At 52.5% G+C, this 16,756-nt stretch overlaps 1 protein-coding gene across 1 annotated transcript in view; it reads left to right on the top strand.

Annotated features, from left to right (window-relative positions):
* The window catches only part of LOC140479529 (probable voltage-dependent R-type calcium channel subunit alpha-1E), a 1,102,593-nt gene that overhangs the window by 416,220 nt on the left and 669,617 nt on the right, over window positions 1-16,756 (top strand). The window contains exons 16-17 of the mRNA XM_072573344.1: window positions 3,321-3,452; window positions 3,608-3,680. Coding sequence (XP_072429445.1) covers window positions 3,321-3,452; window positions 3,608-3,680 — 205 coding nt within the window. The remainder of the gene's footprint in view (window positions 1-3,320; window positions 3,453-3,607; window positions 3,681-16,756) is intronic.

Below are 16,756 nucleotides of genomic sequence, written 5' to 3'. Positions count from 1 at the left end.
ATTTCGTTTAAACCCTCCCGAAGAGCATTAATAAATTTCTCTCCGCCCCACCCAGGATATTGGTACTCATCTGGTTGAGGTGTAGACTATCCTATTTGTATAAGTCCCACCTACCCCAGAATGAGCCCCAGTTACCCAGGTATCTGAATCCCTCTCTCCTGCACCATCCCTGTAGCCACGTGTTCGACCCCTCTCTCTCCCTCCTTCTCACCTCGATAGCACGTGGCCCGGGCAACGAACCAGAGATAAGAGCTCTGTTTGTTCTAGTTCTAAGCTTCCACACTAGCTCCTGCCTTAAATCCACGACTTGGGGCTACTCACCTTCCCCCTCCAGCATCCCAAAAACATGATCAGAGACATCACGAACCCTGCCACCTGGGAGGCAACACACCAACCGTGAGTCTCCTTCTCTCATTCCCACAGAACCTTTTATCCGTCCCCCTAACTATGCAGCCCCTAATGACTAATGCTCTGCTCCTCTTCCCCCCTACCCTTCTCAGCAACAGGGAAAGACTCTGAGCCACAGCTCCTCACTGGTTTCCCCATTCAGAGACTGGCCCCAGCTCCTCTCTGGTTTCCCCACACAGAGACTGGCCCCAGCTCCTCTCTGGTTTCCCCATTCAGGGACTGGCCCCAGTTCCTCACTGGTTTCCCCACAGAGACTGGCCCCAGCCCCTTACTGGTTTCCCCATTCAGAGACTGGCCCCAGTTCCTCACTGGTTTCCCCACAGAGACTGGCCCCAGCACCTCACTGGTTTCCCCACAGAGAGACTGGCCCCAGCTCCTCACTGGTTTCCCCATTCGGAGACTGGCCCCAGCTCCTCACTGGTTTCCCCACACAGAGACTGGCCCCAGCTCCTCTCTGGTTTCCCCATTCAGGGACTGGCCCCAGTTCCTCACTGGTTTCCCCACAGAGACTGGCCCCAGCCCCTTACTGGTTTCCCCATTCAGAGACTGGCCCCAGTTCCTCACTGGTTTCCCCACAGAGACTGGCCCCAGCACCTCACTGGTTTCCCCACAGAGAGACTGGCCCCAGCTCCTCACTGGTTTCCCCATTCGGAGACTGGCCCCAGCTCTTCACTGGTTTCCCCACACAGAGACTGGCCCCAGCTCCTCACTGGTTTCCCCACAGAGAGACTGGCCCCAGTTCTTCACTGGTTTCCCCACAGAGAGACTGGCCCCAGCTCCTCACTGGTTTCCCCACAGAGAGACTGGCCCCAGCTCCTCACTGGTTTCCCCACACAGAGACTGGCCCCAGCTCCTCACTGGTTTCCCCACACACAGAGACTGGCCCCAGCTCCTCACTGGTTTCCCCACACAGAGACTGGCCCCAGCTCCTCACTGGTTTCCCCACAGAGAGACTGGCCCCAGCTCCTCACTGGTTTCCGCATCGAGAGATGGCCCCAGCTCCTCACTGGTTTCCCCACACAGAGACTGGCCCCAGCTCCTCACTGGTTTCCCCATCGAGAGACTGGCCCCAGCTCCTCACTGGTTTCCCCACACAGAGACTGGCCCCAGCTCCTCACTGGTTTCCCCACACACAGAGACTGGCCCCAGCTCCTCACTGGTTTCCCCACACAGAGACTGGCCCCAGCTCCTCACAGTTTTCCCCACACAGAGACTGGCCCCAGCTCCTCACTGGTTTCCCCACAGAGAGACTGGCCCCAGTTCCTCACTGGTTTCCCCACAGAGACTGGCCCCAGCTCCTCACTGGTTTCCCCACAGAGACTGGCCCCAGCTCCTCACTGGTTTCCCCACAGAGAGACTGGCCCCAGCTCTTCACTGGTTTCTCCACAGAGAGACTGGCCCCAGCTCCTCACTGGTTTCCCCACAGAGAGACTGGCCCCAGCTCCTCACTGGTTTCCCCACAGAGAGACTGGCCCCAGCTCTTCACTGGTTTCTCCACAGAGAGACTGGCCCCAGCTCCTCACTGGTTTCCCCACAGAGAGACTGGCCCCAGCTCCTCACTGGTTTCCCCACAGAGAGACTGGCCCCAGCTCCTCTCTGGTCTCCCCACAGAGAGACTGGCCCCAGCTCCTCACTGGTTTCCCCACAGAGAGACTGGCCCCAGCTCCTCACTGGTTTCCCCACACAGACACTGGCCCCAGTTCCTCACTGGTTTCCCCACATAGAGACTGGCCCCAGCTCCTCACTGGTTTCCCCACAGAGACTGGCCCCAGCTACTCACCGGTTTCCCCACAGAGAGACTGGCCCCAGCTCCTCACTGGTTTCCTCACAGAGCGACTGGCCCCAGCTCTTCACTGGTTTCCCCACAGAGAGACTGGCCCCAGCTCCTCACTGGTTTCCCCACAGAGAGACTGGCCCCAGCTCCTCACTGGTTTCCCCACAGAGAGACTGGCCCCAGCTCTTCACTGGTTTCTCCACAGAGAGACTGGCCCCAGCTCCTCACTGGTTTCCCCACAGAGAGACTGGCCCCAGCTCCTCACTGGTTTCCCCACAGAGAGACTGGCCCCAGCTCCTCACTGGTTTCCCCACACAGAGACTGGCCCCAGCTCCTCACTGTTTTCCCCACACAGAGACTGGCCCCAGCTCCTCACTGGTTTCCCCACAGAGAGACTGGCCCCAGCTCCTCACTGGTTTCCCCACAGAGAGACTGGCCCCAGCTCCTCACTGGTCTCCCCACAGAGAGACTGGCCCCAGCTCCTCACTGGTTTCCCCACAGAGAGACTGGCCCCAGCTCCTCACTGGTTTCCCCACAGAGAGACTGGCCCCAGCTCCTCACTGGTTTCCCCACACAGAGACTGGCCCCAGCTCCTCACTGGTTTCCCCACACAGAGACTGGCCCCAGCTCCTCACTGGTCTCCCTACACAGAGACTGGCCCCAGCTCCTCACTGGTTTCCCCACAGAGAGACTGGCCCCAGCTCCTCACTGGTTTCCCCACAGAGAGACTGGCCTCAGCTCCTCACTGGTTTCCCCACAGAGAGACTGGCCCCAGCTCCTCACTGGTCTCCCTACACAGAGACTGGCCCCAGCTCCTCACTGGTTTCCCCACACAGAGACTGGCCCCAGTTCCTCACTGGTTTCCCCACACAGAGACTGGCCCCAGCTCCTCACTGGTCTCCCTACACAGAGACTGGCCCCAGCTCCTCACTGGTTTCCCCACAGAGAAACTGGCCCCAGCTCCTCACTGGTTTCCCCACACAGAGACTGCCCCCAGCTCCTCACTGGTTTCCCCACACAGACAGTTGCACCAGTTCCTCACTGGTTTCCCACACGTGTGAGCAGCAGGTTTATATTTTGTGTGTTCCTCACTGTGCTGTTCCTGCCTCTGATAATGCCTTCCTTTGATGTTCCTCAGGTACTGGGCATCACTGCGCAACCTGGTCGTTTCCTTAATGAGTTCAATGAAATCCATCATCAGTCTGCTGTTCCTTCTCTTTCTCTTCATCGTTGTGTTTGCACTGCTGGGGATGCAGCTCTTTGGTGGACAGTGAGTATCACCCACACACTTTACCCTCCATCGATGCACTCAATTTGGTCGACACCACTCACTGTTATATTTTCTCAATGTTAAAAATCGCAGACTGACACGGTTTCCCTCTCTGGGCCCGACGTGACCATTCCACTTCTTCACTTACTCCACAGGTTCAACTTTGAGGATGGCACCCCGCCAACCAACTTTGACACTTTTCCCGCTGCGATCATCACAGTGTTTCAGGTATGACCAACTGCCTGATTGAAGGATAAGCTCAATGGCATGTCAAAACGGAAATACGCCAGAGGAGATCAGAGAGGGGAGCATTTTAGAGTTGAAGTGAGAAAACTGCACAAAATGACTTAATATCTGTATGGGTCACACATCGTGAAGTCAGGCAACAGCAGTGATGATGATTAATAACAGAGAGAGTGCGGGGATTATGTATAACAGCAGTCACAGAACAGTGAAGGTGTTTAAAGGTGCAAAGTTCAAGTGAAGTCAGAGAGCGGTGACGGTCATTAACGGCAGTCAGAGAGTGGGGACAGTGTTTAACAGCAGACAGGGAGTGGGGGACAGAGTTTAACAGCAGACAGGGAGTGGGGGACAGTGTTTAACAGCAGACAGGGAGTGGGGACAGTGTTTAACAGCAGACAGGGAGTGGGGACAGTGTTTAACAGCAGACAGGGAGTGGGGGACAGTGTTTAACAGCAGACAGAGAGTGGGGGACAGTGTTTAACATCAGACAGGGAGTGGGGACAGTGTTTATCAGCAGACAGGGAGTGGGGGACAGTGTTTAACAGCAGTCAGAGAGTGGGGACAGTGTTTAACAGCAGTCAGAGAGTGGGGACAGGGTTTAACAGCAGTCAGAGAGTGGGGACAATGTTTAACAGCAGACAGGGCGTGGGGGACAGTGTTTAACATCAGACAGGGAGTGGGGACAGTGTTTATCAGGAGACAGGGAGTGGGGGACAGTGTTTAACAGCAGTCAGAGAGTGGGGACAGTGTTTAACAGCAGTCAGAGAGAGGGGGACAGTGTTTAACAGCAGTCAGAGAGTGGGGACAGTGTTTAACAGCAGTCAGAGAGTGGGAACAGTGTTTAACAGCAGTCAGAGAGTGGGGACGGTGTTTGACAGCAGACAGGGAGTGGGGGACATTGTTTAACAGCAGTCAGAGAGTGGGGAACAGTGTTTAACAGCAGTCAGAGAGTGGGGACAGTGTTTAACAGCAGACAGGGAGTGGGGACAGTGTTTAACAGCAGACAGGGTGTGGGGGACATTGTTTAACAGCAGACAGGGAGTGGGGACAGTGTTTAACAGCAGACAGGGTGTGGGGGACATTGTTTAACAGCAATCAGAGAGTGGGGACAGTATTTAACAGCAGACAAGGAGTGGGGACAAAGTTTAACAGCAGACAGGGATTGGGGGACAGTGTTTAACAGCAGACAGAGAGTGGGGACAGTGTTTAACAGCAGACAGAGAGTGGGGACAGTGTTTAACAGCAGTCAGAGAGTGGGGACGGTGTTTAGCAGCAGTCAGAGAGTGGGGACAGTGTTTAACTGCAGTCAGAGAGTGGGGACAGTGTTTAACTGCAGTCAGAGAGTGGGGACAGTGTTTAACAGCAGTCAGAGAGTGGGGTTCAGCGTTTAACAGCAGTCAGAGAGTGGGGAACAGTGTTTAACAGCAGTCAGAGTGTGGGGACAGTGTTTAACAGCTGTCAGAGAGTGGGGACAATGTTTAACAGCAGACAGGGTGTGGGGGACATTGTTTAACATCAGTCAGAGAGTGGGGGTCAGTGTTTAACAGCAGACAGGGTGTGGGGACAGTGTTTAACAGCAATCAGAGATTGGGGACAGTATTTAACAGCAGACAAGGAGTGGGGACAAAGTTTAACAGCAGACAGGGATTGGGGGACAGTGTTTAACAGCAGACAGAGAGTGGGGACAGTGTTTAACAGCAGTCAGAGAGTGGGGACAGTGTTTAACAGCAGACAGGGAGTGGGGGACAGTGTTTAACAGCAGTCAGAGAGTGGGGACAGTGTTTGACAGCAGTCAGAGAGTGGGGATGGTGTTTGACAGCAGTCAGAGAGTGGGGACGGTGTTTAGCAGCAGTCAGAGAGTGGGGACAGTGTTTAACTGCAGTCAGAGAGTGGGGACAGTGTTTAACTGCAGTCAGAGAGTGGGGACAGTGTTTAACAGCAGTCAGAGAGTGGGGACAGTGTTTAACAGCAGTCAGAGAGTGGGGACAGTGTTTAACAGCAGACAGGGAGTGGGGGACAGTGTTTAACAACAGTCAGAGAGTGGGGACAGTGTTTAACAGCAGTCAGAGAGTGGGACAGTGTTTAACAGCAGTCAGAGAGTGGGGACCGTGTTTCACAGCAGTCAGAGAGTGGGGACAGGGTTTAACAGCAGTCAGAGAGTGGGGACAGTGTTTAACAGCAGTCAGAGTGTGGGGGACTGTGTTTAACATCAGACAGGGAGTGGGGGACAGTGTTTAACAGCAGTCAGAGAGTGGGGACAGTGTTTAACAGCAGTCAGAGAGTGGGACTGTGTTTAACAACAGTCAGAGAGTGGGGACAGTGTTTAACAGCAGTCAGAGAGTGGGACAGTGTTTAACAGCAGTCAGAGAGTGGGGACGGTGTTTGACAGCAGTCAGAGAGTGGGGACAGGGTTTAACAGCAGTCAGAGTGTGGGGACAGTGTTTAACAGCAGACAGGGTGTGGGGGACATGGTTTAACATCAGACAGGGAGTGGGGGACAGTGTTTAACAGCAGTCAGAGAGTGGGGACAGTGTTTAACAGCAGTCAGAGAGAGGGGGACAGTGTTTAACAGCAGACAGGGAGTGGGGGACAGTGTTTAACAGCAGTCAGAGAGTGGGGACAGTGTTTAACAGCAGTCAGAGAGTGGGGACAGTGTTTAACAGCAGTCAGAGAGTGGGACAGTGTTTAACAGCAGTCAGAGAGTGGGGACAGTGTTTCACAGCAGTCAGAGAGTGGGGACAGTGTTTAACATCAGTCAGAGAGTGGGGACAGGGTTTAACAGCAGACAGGGAGTGGGGGACGGTGTTTAACAGCAGTCATAGAGTGGGGACGGTGTTTAACAGCAGTCAGAGAGTGGGACAGTGTTTAACAGCAGTCAGAGAGTGGGGACAGGGTTTAACAGCAGTCAGAGAGTGGGGACAGTGTTTAACAGCAGTCAGAGAGTGGGGACAGTGTTTAACAGCAGTCAGAGAGTGGGGACAGTGTTTAACAGCAGTCAGAGAGTGGGGACAGGGTTTATCAGCAGTCAGAGAGTGGGGACAGTGTTTAACAGCAGTCAGAGAGTGGGACAGTGTTTAACAGCAGTCAGAGAGTGGGACAGTGTTTAACAGCAGTTAGAGAGTGGGGACAGTGTTTAACAGCAGACAGAGAGTGGGAACAGTGTTTAACAGCAGTCAGAGAGTGGGGACGGTGTTTGACAGCAGTCAGAGAGTGGGGGTCAGTGTTTAACAGCAGACAGGGTGTGGGGACAGTGTTTAACAGCAATCAGAGATTGGGGACAGTATTTAACAGCAGACAAGGAGTGGGGACAAAGTTTAACAGCAGACAGGGATTGGGGGACAGTGTTTAACAGCAGACAGAGAGTGGGGACAGTGTTTAACAGCAGACAGAGAGTGGGGTCAGTGTTTAACAGCAGTCAGAGAGTGGGGACGGTGTTTAGCAGCAGTCAGAGAGTGGGGACAGTGTTTAACTGCAGTCAGAGAGTGGGGACAGTGTTTAACAGCAGTCAGAGAGTGGGGACAGTGTTTAACAGCAGTCAGAGAGTGGGGACAGTGTTTAACCGCAGACAGGGAGTGGGGGACAGTGTTTAACAACAGTCAGAGAGTGGGGACAGTGTTTAACAGCAGTCAGAGAGTGGGACAGTGTTTAACAGCAGTCAGAGAGTGGGGACCGTGTTTCACAGCAGTCAGAGAGTGGGGACAGGGTTTAACAGCAGTCAGAGAGTGGGGACAGTGTTTAACAGCAGTCAGAGTGTGGGGGACTGTGTTTAACATCAGACAGGGAGTGGGGGACAGTGTTTAACAGCAGTCAGAGAGTGGGGACAGTGTTTAACAGCAATCAGAGATTGGGGACAGTATTTAACAACAGTCAGAGAGTGGGGACAGTGTTTAACAGCAGTCAGAGAGTGGGACAGTGTTTAACAGCAGTCAGAGAGTGGGGACGGTGTTTGACAGCAGTCAGAGAGTGGGGACAGGGTTTAACAGCAGTCAGAGTGTGGGGACAGTGTTTAACAGCAGACAGGGTGTGGGGGACATGGTTTAACATCAGACAGGGAGTGGGGGACAGTGTTTAACAGCAGTCAGAGAGTGGGGACAGTGTTTAACAGCAGTCAGAGAGAGGGGGACAGTGTTTAACAGCAGACAGGGAGTGGGGACAGTGTTTAACAGCAGTCAGAGAGTGGGACAGTGTTTAACAGCAGTCAGAGAGTGGGGACAGTGTTTCACAGCAGTCAGAGAGTGGGGACAGTGTTTAACATCAGTCAGAGAGTGGGGACAGGGTTTAACAGCAGACAGGGAGTGGGGGACGGTGTTTAACAGCAGTCATAGAGTGGGGACGGTGTTTAACAGCAGTCAGAGAGTGGGACAGTGTTTAACAGCAGTCAGAGAGTGGGGACAGGGTTTAACAGCAGTCAGAGAGTGGGGACAGTGTTTAACAGCAGTCAGAGAGTGGGGACGGTGTTTAACAGCAGTCAGAGAGTGGGGACAGTGTTTAACAGCAGTCAGAGAGTGGGGACAGGGTTTATCAGCAGTCAGAGAGTGGGGACAGTGTTTAACAGCAGTCAGAGAGTGGGACAGTGTTTAACAGCAGTCAGAGAGTGGGACAGTGTTTAACAGCAGTTAGAGAGTGGGGACAGTGTTTAACAGCAGACAGAGAGTGGGAACAGTGTTTAACAGCAGTCAGAGAGTGGGGACGGTGTTTGACAGCAGTCAGAGAGTGGGGGTCAGTGTTTAACAGCAGACAGGGTGTGGGGACAGTGTTTAACAGCAATCAGAGATTGGGGACAGTATTTAACAGCAGACAAGGAGTGGGGACAAAGTTTAACAGCAGACAGGGATTGGGGGACAGTGTTTAACAGCAGACAGAGAGTGGGGACAGTGTTTAACAGCAGACAGAGAGTGGGGTCAGTGTTTAACAGCAGTCAGAGAGTGGGGACGGTGTTTAGCAGCAGTCAGAGAGTGGGGACAGTGTTTAACTGCAGTCAGAGAGTGGGGACAGTGTTTAACAGCAGTCAGAGAGTGGGGACAGTGTTTAACAGCAGTCAGAGAGTGGGGACAGTGTTTAACCGCAGACAGGGAGTGGGGGACAGTGTTTAACAACAGTCAGAGAGTGGGGACAGTGTTTAACAGCAGTCAGAGAGTGGGACAGTGTTTAACAGCAGTCAGAGAGTGGGGACCGTGTTTCACAGCAGTCAGAGAGTGGGGACAGGGTTTAACAGCAGTCAGAGAGTGGGGACAGTGTTTAACAGCAGTCAGAGTGTGGGGGACTGTGTTTAACATCAGACAGGGAGTGGGGGACAGTGTTTAACAGCAGTCAGAGAGTGGGGACAGTGTTTAACAGCAATCAGAGATTGGGGACAGTATTTAACAACAGTCAGAGAGTGGGGACAGTGTTTAACAGCAGTCAGAGAGTGGGACAGTGTTTAACAGCAGTCAGAGAGTGGGGACGGTGTTTGACAGCAGTCAGAGAGTGGGGACAGGGTTTAACAGCAGTCAGAGTGTGGGGACAGTGTTTAACAGCAGACAGGGTGTGGGGGACATGGTTTAACATCAGACAGGGAGTGGGGGACAGTGTTTAACAGCAGTCAGAGAGTGGGGACAGTGTTTAACAGCAGTCAGAGAGAGGGGGACAGTGTTTAACAGCAGACAGGGAGTGGGGACAGTGTTTAACAGCAGTCAGAGAGTGGGACAGTGTTTAACAGCAGTCAGAGAGTGGGGACAGTGTTTCACAGCAGACAGGGAGTGGGGGACGGTGTTTAACAGCAGTCATAGAGTGGGGACGGTGTTTAACAACAGTCAGAGAGTGGGACAGTGTTTAACAGCAGTCAGAGAGTGGGGACAGGGTTTAACAGCAGTCAGAGAGTGGGGACAGTGTTTAACAGCAGTCAGAGAGTGGGGACAGTGTTTAACAGCAGTCAGAGAGTGGGACAGGGTTTAACAGCAGTCAGAGAGTGGGACAGTGTTTAACAGCAGTCAGAGAGTGGGGACAGTATTTAACAGCAGTCAGAGTGTGGGGACAGGGTTTATCAGCAGTCAGAGAGTGGGACAGTGTTTAACAGCAGTCAGAGAGTGGGACAGTGTTTAACAGCAGTTAGAGAGTGGGGACAGTGTTTAACAGCAGTCAGAGAGTGGGACAGTGTTTAACAGCAGTCAGAGAGTGGGGACAGTGTTTAACAGCAGTCAGAGAGTGGGACAGTGTTTAACAGCAGTCAGAGAGTGGGACAGTGTTTAACAGCAGTTAGAGAGTGGGGACAGTGTTTAACAGCAGACAGAGAGTGGGAACAGTGTTTAACAGCAGTCAGAGAGTGGGGACGGTGTTTCACAGCAGTCAGAGAGTGGGGACAGGGTTTAACAGCAGACAGGGAGTGGGGGACATTGTTTAACATCAGACAGGGAGTGGGGGACAGTGTTTAACAGCAGTCAGAGAGAGGGGACAGTGTTTAACAGCAGCCAGAGTGTGGGGACAGTGTTTAACAGCAGACAGGGAGTGGGGGACAGTATTTAACATCTGTCAGAGAGTGGGGACAAGGTTTAACAGCAGACAGGGTGTGGGGGACAGTGTTTAACAGCAGACAGGGAGTGGGGGACAGTGTTTAACAGCAGTCAGAGAGTGGGGACAAGGTTTAACAGCAGACAGGGAGTGGGGGACAGTGTTTAACAGCAGTTAGAGAGTGGGGACGGTGTTTGACAGCAGTCAGAGAGTGGGGACAGTGTTTGACAGCAGTCAGAGTGTGGGGGACTGTGTTTAACAGCAGTCAGAGAGTGGGAACAGTGTTTAACAGCAGTCAGAGAGTGGGGACGGTGTTTGACAGCAGTCAGAGTGTGGGGACAGTGTTTAACGGCAGACAGGGAGTGGGGGACATTGTTTAACATCAGACAGGGAGTGGGGGACAGTGTTTAACAGCAGACAGGGAGTGGGGGACATTGTTTAACATCAGACAGGGAGTGGGGGACAGTGTTTTACAGCTGTCAGAGAGTGGGGACAATGTTTAACAGCAGATAGGGTGTGGGGGACATTGTTTAACATCAGTCAGAGAGTGGGGTTCAGCGTTTAACAGCAGTCAGAGTGTGGGGACAGTGTTTAACAGCTGTCAGAGAGTGGGGACAATGTTGAACAGCAGTCAGAGAGTGGGGGACATTGTTTAACATCAGACAGGGAGTGGGGGACAGTGTTTTACATCAGACAGGGAATGGGGGACAGTGTTTAACAGCAGTCAGAGTGTGGGGACAGTGTTTAACAGCAGTCAGAGAGTGGGGGACATTGTTTAACATCAGACAGGGAGTGGGGGACAGTGTTTAACATCAGACAGGGAGTGGGGGACAGTGTTTAACAGCAGTCAGAGTGTGGGGACAGCGTTTAACAGCAGTCAGAGAGTGGGGAACAGTGTTTAACAGCAGTCAGAATGTGGGGACAGTGTTTAACAGCAGTCAGAGTGCGGGGACAGTGTTTAACAGCTGTCAGAGAGTGGGGACAATGTTTAACAGCAGACAGGGTGTGGGGGACATTGTTTAACATCAGTCAGAGAGTGGGGGTCAGTGTTTAACAGCAGACAGGGTGTGGGGACAGTGTTTAACAGCAGTCAGAGATTGGGGACAGTGTTTCACAGCAGACAAGGAGTGGGGACAAAGTTTAACAGCAGACAGGGATTGGGGGACAGTGTTTAACAGCAGTCAGAGAGTGGGGACAGTGTTTAACCGCAGACAGGGAGTGGGGGACAGTGTTTAACAACAGTCAGAGAGTGGGGACAGTGTTTAACAGCAGTCAGAGAGTGGGACAGAGTTTAACAGCAGTCAGAGAGTGGGGACCGTGTTTCACAGCAGTCAGAGAGTGGGGACAGGGTTTAACAGCAGTCAGAGAGTGGGGACCGTGTTTCACAGCAGTCAGAGAGTGGGGACAGTGTTTAACAGCAGTCAGAGTGTGGGGGACTGTGTTTAACATCAGACAGGGAGTGGGGGACAGTGTTTAACAGCAGTCAGAGAGTGGGGACAGTGTTTAACAGCAGTCAGAGAGTGGGACAGTGTTTAACAGCAGTCAGAGAGTGAGGACAGTGTTTCACAGCAGTCAGAGAGTGGGAACAGTGTTTAACAGCAGTCAGAGAGTGGGGACGGTGTTTGACAGCAGACAGGGAGTGGGGGACAGTGTTTAACAGCAGTCAGAGAGTGGGGACAGGGTTTAACAGCAGACAGGGTGTGGGGGACATTGTTTAACATCAGACAGGGAGTGGGGGACAGTGTTTAACAGCAGTCAGAGAGTGGGGACAGTGTTTAACAGCAGTCAGAGAGTGGGGACAGTGTTTAACAGCAGTCAGAGAGTGGGGACAGTGTTTCACAGCAGTCAGAGAGTGGGGACAGGGTTTAACATCAGTCAGAGAGTGGGGACAGGGTTTAACAGCAGACAGGGAGTGGGGGACGGTGTTTAACAGCAGTCATAGAGTGGGGACGGTGTTTAACAACAGTCAGAGAGTGGGACAGTGTTTAACAGCAGTCAGAGAGTGGGGACAGGGTTTAACAGCAGTCAGAGAGTGGGGACAGTGTTTAACAGCAGTCAGAGAGTGGGGACAGTGTTTAACAGCAGTCAGAGAGTGGGGACAGGGTTTATCAGCAGTCAGAGAGTGGGGACAGTGTTTAACAGCAGTCAGAGAGTGGGACAGTGTTTAACAGCAGTTAGAGAGTGGGGACAGTGTTTAACAGCAGACAGAGAGTGGGAACAGTGTTTAACAGCAGTCAGAGAGTGGGGACGGTGTTTGACAGCAGTCAGAGAGTGGGGGTCAGTGTTTAACAGCAGACAGGGTGTGGGGACAAAGTTTAACAGCAGACAGGGATTGGGGGACAGTGTTTAACAGCAGACAGAGAGTGGGGACAGTGTTTAACAGCAGACAGAGAGTGGGGACAGTGTTTAACAGCAGTCAGAGAGTGGGGACGGTGTTTAGCAGCAGTCAGAGAGTGGGGACAGTGTTTAACAGCAGTCAGAGAGTGGGGACAGTGTTTAACAGCAGTCAGAGAGTGGGGACAGTGTTTAACAGCAGTCAGAGAGTGGGGACAGTGTTTAACCGCAGACAGGGAGTGGGGGACAGTGTTTAACAACAGTCAGAGAGTGGGGACAGTGTTTAACCGCAGACAGGGAGTGGGGGACAGTGTTTAACAGCAGTCAGAGAGTGGGGACAGTGTTTAACCGCAGACAGGGAGTGGGGGACAGTGTTTAACAACAGTCAGAGAGTGGGGACAGTGTTTAACAACAGTCAGAGAGTGGGGACAGTGTTTAACAGCAGTCAGAGAGTGGGACAGTGTTTAACAGCAGTCAGAGAGTGGGGACCGTGTTTCACAGCAGTCAGAGAGTGGGGACAGGGTTTAACAGCAGTCAGAGAGTGGGGACAGTGTTTAACAGCAGTCAGAGTGTGGGGGACTGTGTTTAACATCAGACAGGGAGTGGGGACATGTTTAACAGCAGACAGGGAGTGGGGGACAGTGTTTAACAGCAGTCAGAGAGTGGGGACAGTGTTTAACAGCAGACAGGGAGTGGGGACAGTGTTTAACAGCAGACAGGGAGTGGGGGACAGTGTTTAACAGCAGTCAGAGAGTGGGGACAGTGTTTAAGAGCAATCAGAGAGTGGGGACAGTGTTTAACAGCAGACAGGGTGTGGGGGACATGGTTTAACATCAGACAGGGAGTGGGGGACAGTGTTTAACAGCAGTCAGAGAGTGGGGACAGTGTTTAACAGCAGTCAGAGAGAGGGGGACAGTGTTTAACAGCAGACAGGGAGTGGGGGACAGTGTTTAACAGCAGTCAGAGAGTGGGGACAGTGTTTAACAGCAGTCAGAGAGTGGGGACAGTGTTTAACAGCAGTCAGAGAGTGGGACAGTGTTTAACAGCAGTCAGAGAGTGGGGACAGTGTTTCACAGCAGACAGGGAGTGGGGGACGGTGTTTAACAGCAGTCATAGAGTGGGGACGGTGTTTAACAACAGTCAGAGAGTGGGACAGTGTTTAACAGCAGTCAGAGAGTGGGGACAGTGTTTAACAGCAGTCAGAGAGAGGGGGACAGTGTTTAACAGCAGACAGGGAGTGGGGGACAGTGTTTAACATCAGACAGGGAGTGGGGACAGTGTTTATCAGCAGACAGGGAGTGGGGGACAGTGTTTAACAGCAGTCAGAGAGTGGGGACAGGGTTTAACAGCAGTCAGAGAGTGGGGACAATGTTTAACAGCAGACAGGGCGTGGGGGACAGTGTTTAACATCAGACAGGGAGTGGGGACAGTGTTTATCAGGAGACAGGGAGTGGGGGACAGTGTTTAACAGCAGTCAGAGAGTGGGGACAGTGTTTAACAGCAGTCAGAGAGAGGGGGACAGTGTTTAACAGCAGTCAGAGAGTGGGGACAGTGTTTAACAGCAGTCAGAGAGTGGGAACAGTGTTTAACAGCAGTCAGAGAGTGGGGGACATTGTTTAACAGCAGACAGGGAGTGGGGACAGTGTTTAACAGCAGTCAGAGAGTGGGGGACATTGTTTAACAGCAGACAGGGAGTGGGGACAGTGTTTAACAGCAGACAGGGTGTGGGGGACATTGTTTAACAGCAATCAGAGAGTGGGGACAGTATTTAACAGCAGACAAGGAGTGGGGACAAAGTTTAACAGCAGACAGGGATTGGGGGACAGTGTTTAACAGCAGACAGAGAGTGGGGACAGTGTTTAACAACAGACAGAGAGTGGGGACAGTGTTTAACAGCAGTCAGAGAGTGGGGACGGTGTTTAGCAGCAGTCAGAGAGTGGGGACAGTGTTTAACTGCAGTCAGAGAGTGGGGACAGTGTTTAACTGCAGTCAGAGAGTGGGGACAGTGTTTAACAGCAGTCAGAGAGTGGGGTTCAGCGTTTAACAGCAGTCAGAGAGTGGCGAACAGTGTTTAACAGCAGTCAGAGTGTGGGGACAGTGTTTAACAGCAGTCAGAGAGTGGGACAGTGTTTAACAGCAGTCAGAGAGTGGGGACGGTGTTTGACAGCAGTCAGAGAGTGGGGACAGGGTTTAACAGCAGTCAGAGTGTGGGGACAGTGTTTAACAGCAGACAGGGTGTGGGGGACATGGTTTAACATCAGACAGGGAGTGGGGGACTGTGTTTAACATCAGACAGGGAGTGGGGGACAGTGTTTAACAGCAGTCAGAGAGTGGGGACAGTGTTTAACAGCAGTCAGAGAGTGGGACTGTGTTTAACAACAGTCAGAGAGTGGGGACAGTGTTTAACAGCAGTCAGAGAGTGGGACAGTGTTTAACAGCAGTCAGAGAGTGGGGACGGTGTTTGACAGCAGTCAGAGAGTGGGGACAGGGTTTAACAGCAGTCAGAGTGTGGGGACAGTGTTTAACAGCAGACAGGGTGTGGGGGACATGGTTTAACATCAGACAGGGAGTGGGGGACAGTGTTTAACAGCAGTCAGAGAGTGGGGACAGTGTTTAACAGCAGTCAGAGAGAGGGGGACAGTGTTTAACAGCAGACAGGGAGTGGGGGACAGTGTTTAACAGCAGTCAGAGAGTGGGGACAGTGTTTAACAGCAGTCAGAGAGTGGGGACAGTGTTTAACAGCAGTCAGAGAGTGGGACAGTGTTTAACAGCAGTCAGAGAGTGGGGACAGTGTTTCACAGCAGTCAGAGAGTGGGGACAGGGTTTAACATCAGTCAGAGAGTGGGGACAGGGTTTAACAGCAGACAGGGAGTGGGGGACGGTGTTTAACAGCAGTCATAGAGTGGGGACGGTGTTTAACAGCAGACATGGAGTGGGGACAAAGTTTAACAGCAGACAGGGATTGGGGGACAGTGTTTAACAGCAGACAGAGAGTGGGGACAGTGTTTAACAGCAGACAGAGAGTGGGGACAGTGTTTAACAGCAGACAGAGAGTGGGGACAGTGTTTAACAGCAGTCAGAGAGTGGGGACGGTGTTTAGCAGCAGTCAGAGAGTGGGGACAGTGTTTAACTGCAGTCAGAGAGTGGGGACAGTGTTTAACAGCAGTCAGAGAGTGGGGACAGTGTTTAACAGCAGTCAGAGAGTGGGGACAGTGTTTAACCGCAGACAGGGAGTGGGGGACAGTGTTTAACAACAGTCAGAGAGTGGGGACAGTGTTTAACAGCAGTCAGAGAGTGGGACAGTGTTTAACAGCAGTCAGAGAGTGGGGACCGTGTTTCACAGCAGTCAGAGAGTGGGGACAGGGTTTAACAGCAGTCAGAGAGTGGGGACAGTGTTTAACAGCAGTCAGAGTGTGGGGGACTGTGTTTAACATCAGACAGGGAGTGGGGGACAGTGTTTAACAGCAGTCAGAGAGTGGGGACAGTGTTTAACAGCAATCAGAGATTGGGGACAGTATTTAACAACAGTCAGAGAGTGGGGACAGTGTTTAACAGCAGTCAGAGAGTGGGACAGTGTTTAACAGCAGTCAGAGAGTGGGGACGGTGTTTGACAGCAGTCAGAGAGTGGGGACAGGGTTTAACAGCAGTCAGAGTGTGGGGACAGTGTTTAACAGCAGTCAGAGAGAGGGGGACAGTGTTTAACATCAGACAGGGAGTGGGGACAGTGTTTAACAGCAGTCAGAGAGTGGGACAGTGTTTAACAGCAGTCAGAGAGAGGGGGACAGTGTTTAACAGCAGACAGGGAGTGGGGACAGGGTTTAACAGCAGTCAGAGTGTGGGGACAGTGTTTAACAGCAGTCAGAGAGAGGGGGACAGTGTTTAACAGCAGACAGGGTGTGGGGGACATGGTTTAACATCAGACAGGGAGTGGGGGACAGTGTTTAACAGCAGTCAGAGAGTGGGGACAGTGTTTAACAGCAGTCAGAGAGAGGGGGACAGTGTTTAACAGCAGACAGGGAGTGGGGACGGTGTTTAACAGCAGTCAGAGAGTGGGGACAGTGTTTCACAGCAGACAGAGAGTGGGACAGTGTTTAACAGCAGTCAGAGAGTGGGGACAGTGTTTCACAGCAGTCAGAGAGTGGGGACAGGGTTTAACATCAGTCAGAGAGTGGGGACAGGGTTTAACAGCAGACAGGGAGTGGGGGACGGTGTTTAACAGCAGTCATAGAGTGGGGACGGTG

This window comes from Chiloscyllium punctatum, chromosome 7 (assembly GCF_047496795.1).
Source record: "Chiloscyllium punctatum isolate Juve2018m chromosome 7, sChiPun1.3, whole genome shotgun sequence".
NCBI lineage: Eukaryota > Metazoa > Chordata > Chondrichthyes > Orectolobiformes > Hemiscylliidae > Chiloscyllium > Chiloscyllium punctatum.
The sequence above is the reverse complement of the archived record's forward strand: the minus strand, read 5'-3'. Positions and strand labels throughout refer to the sequence as shown.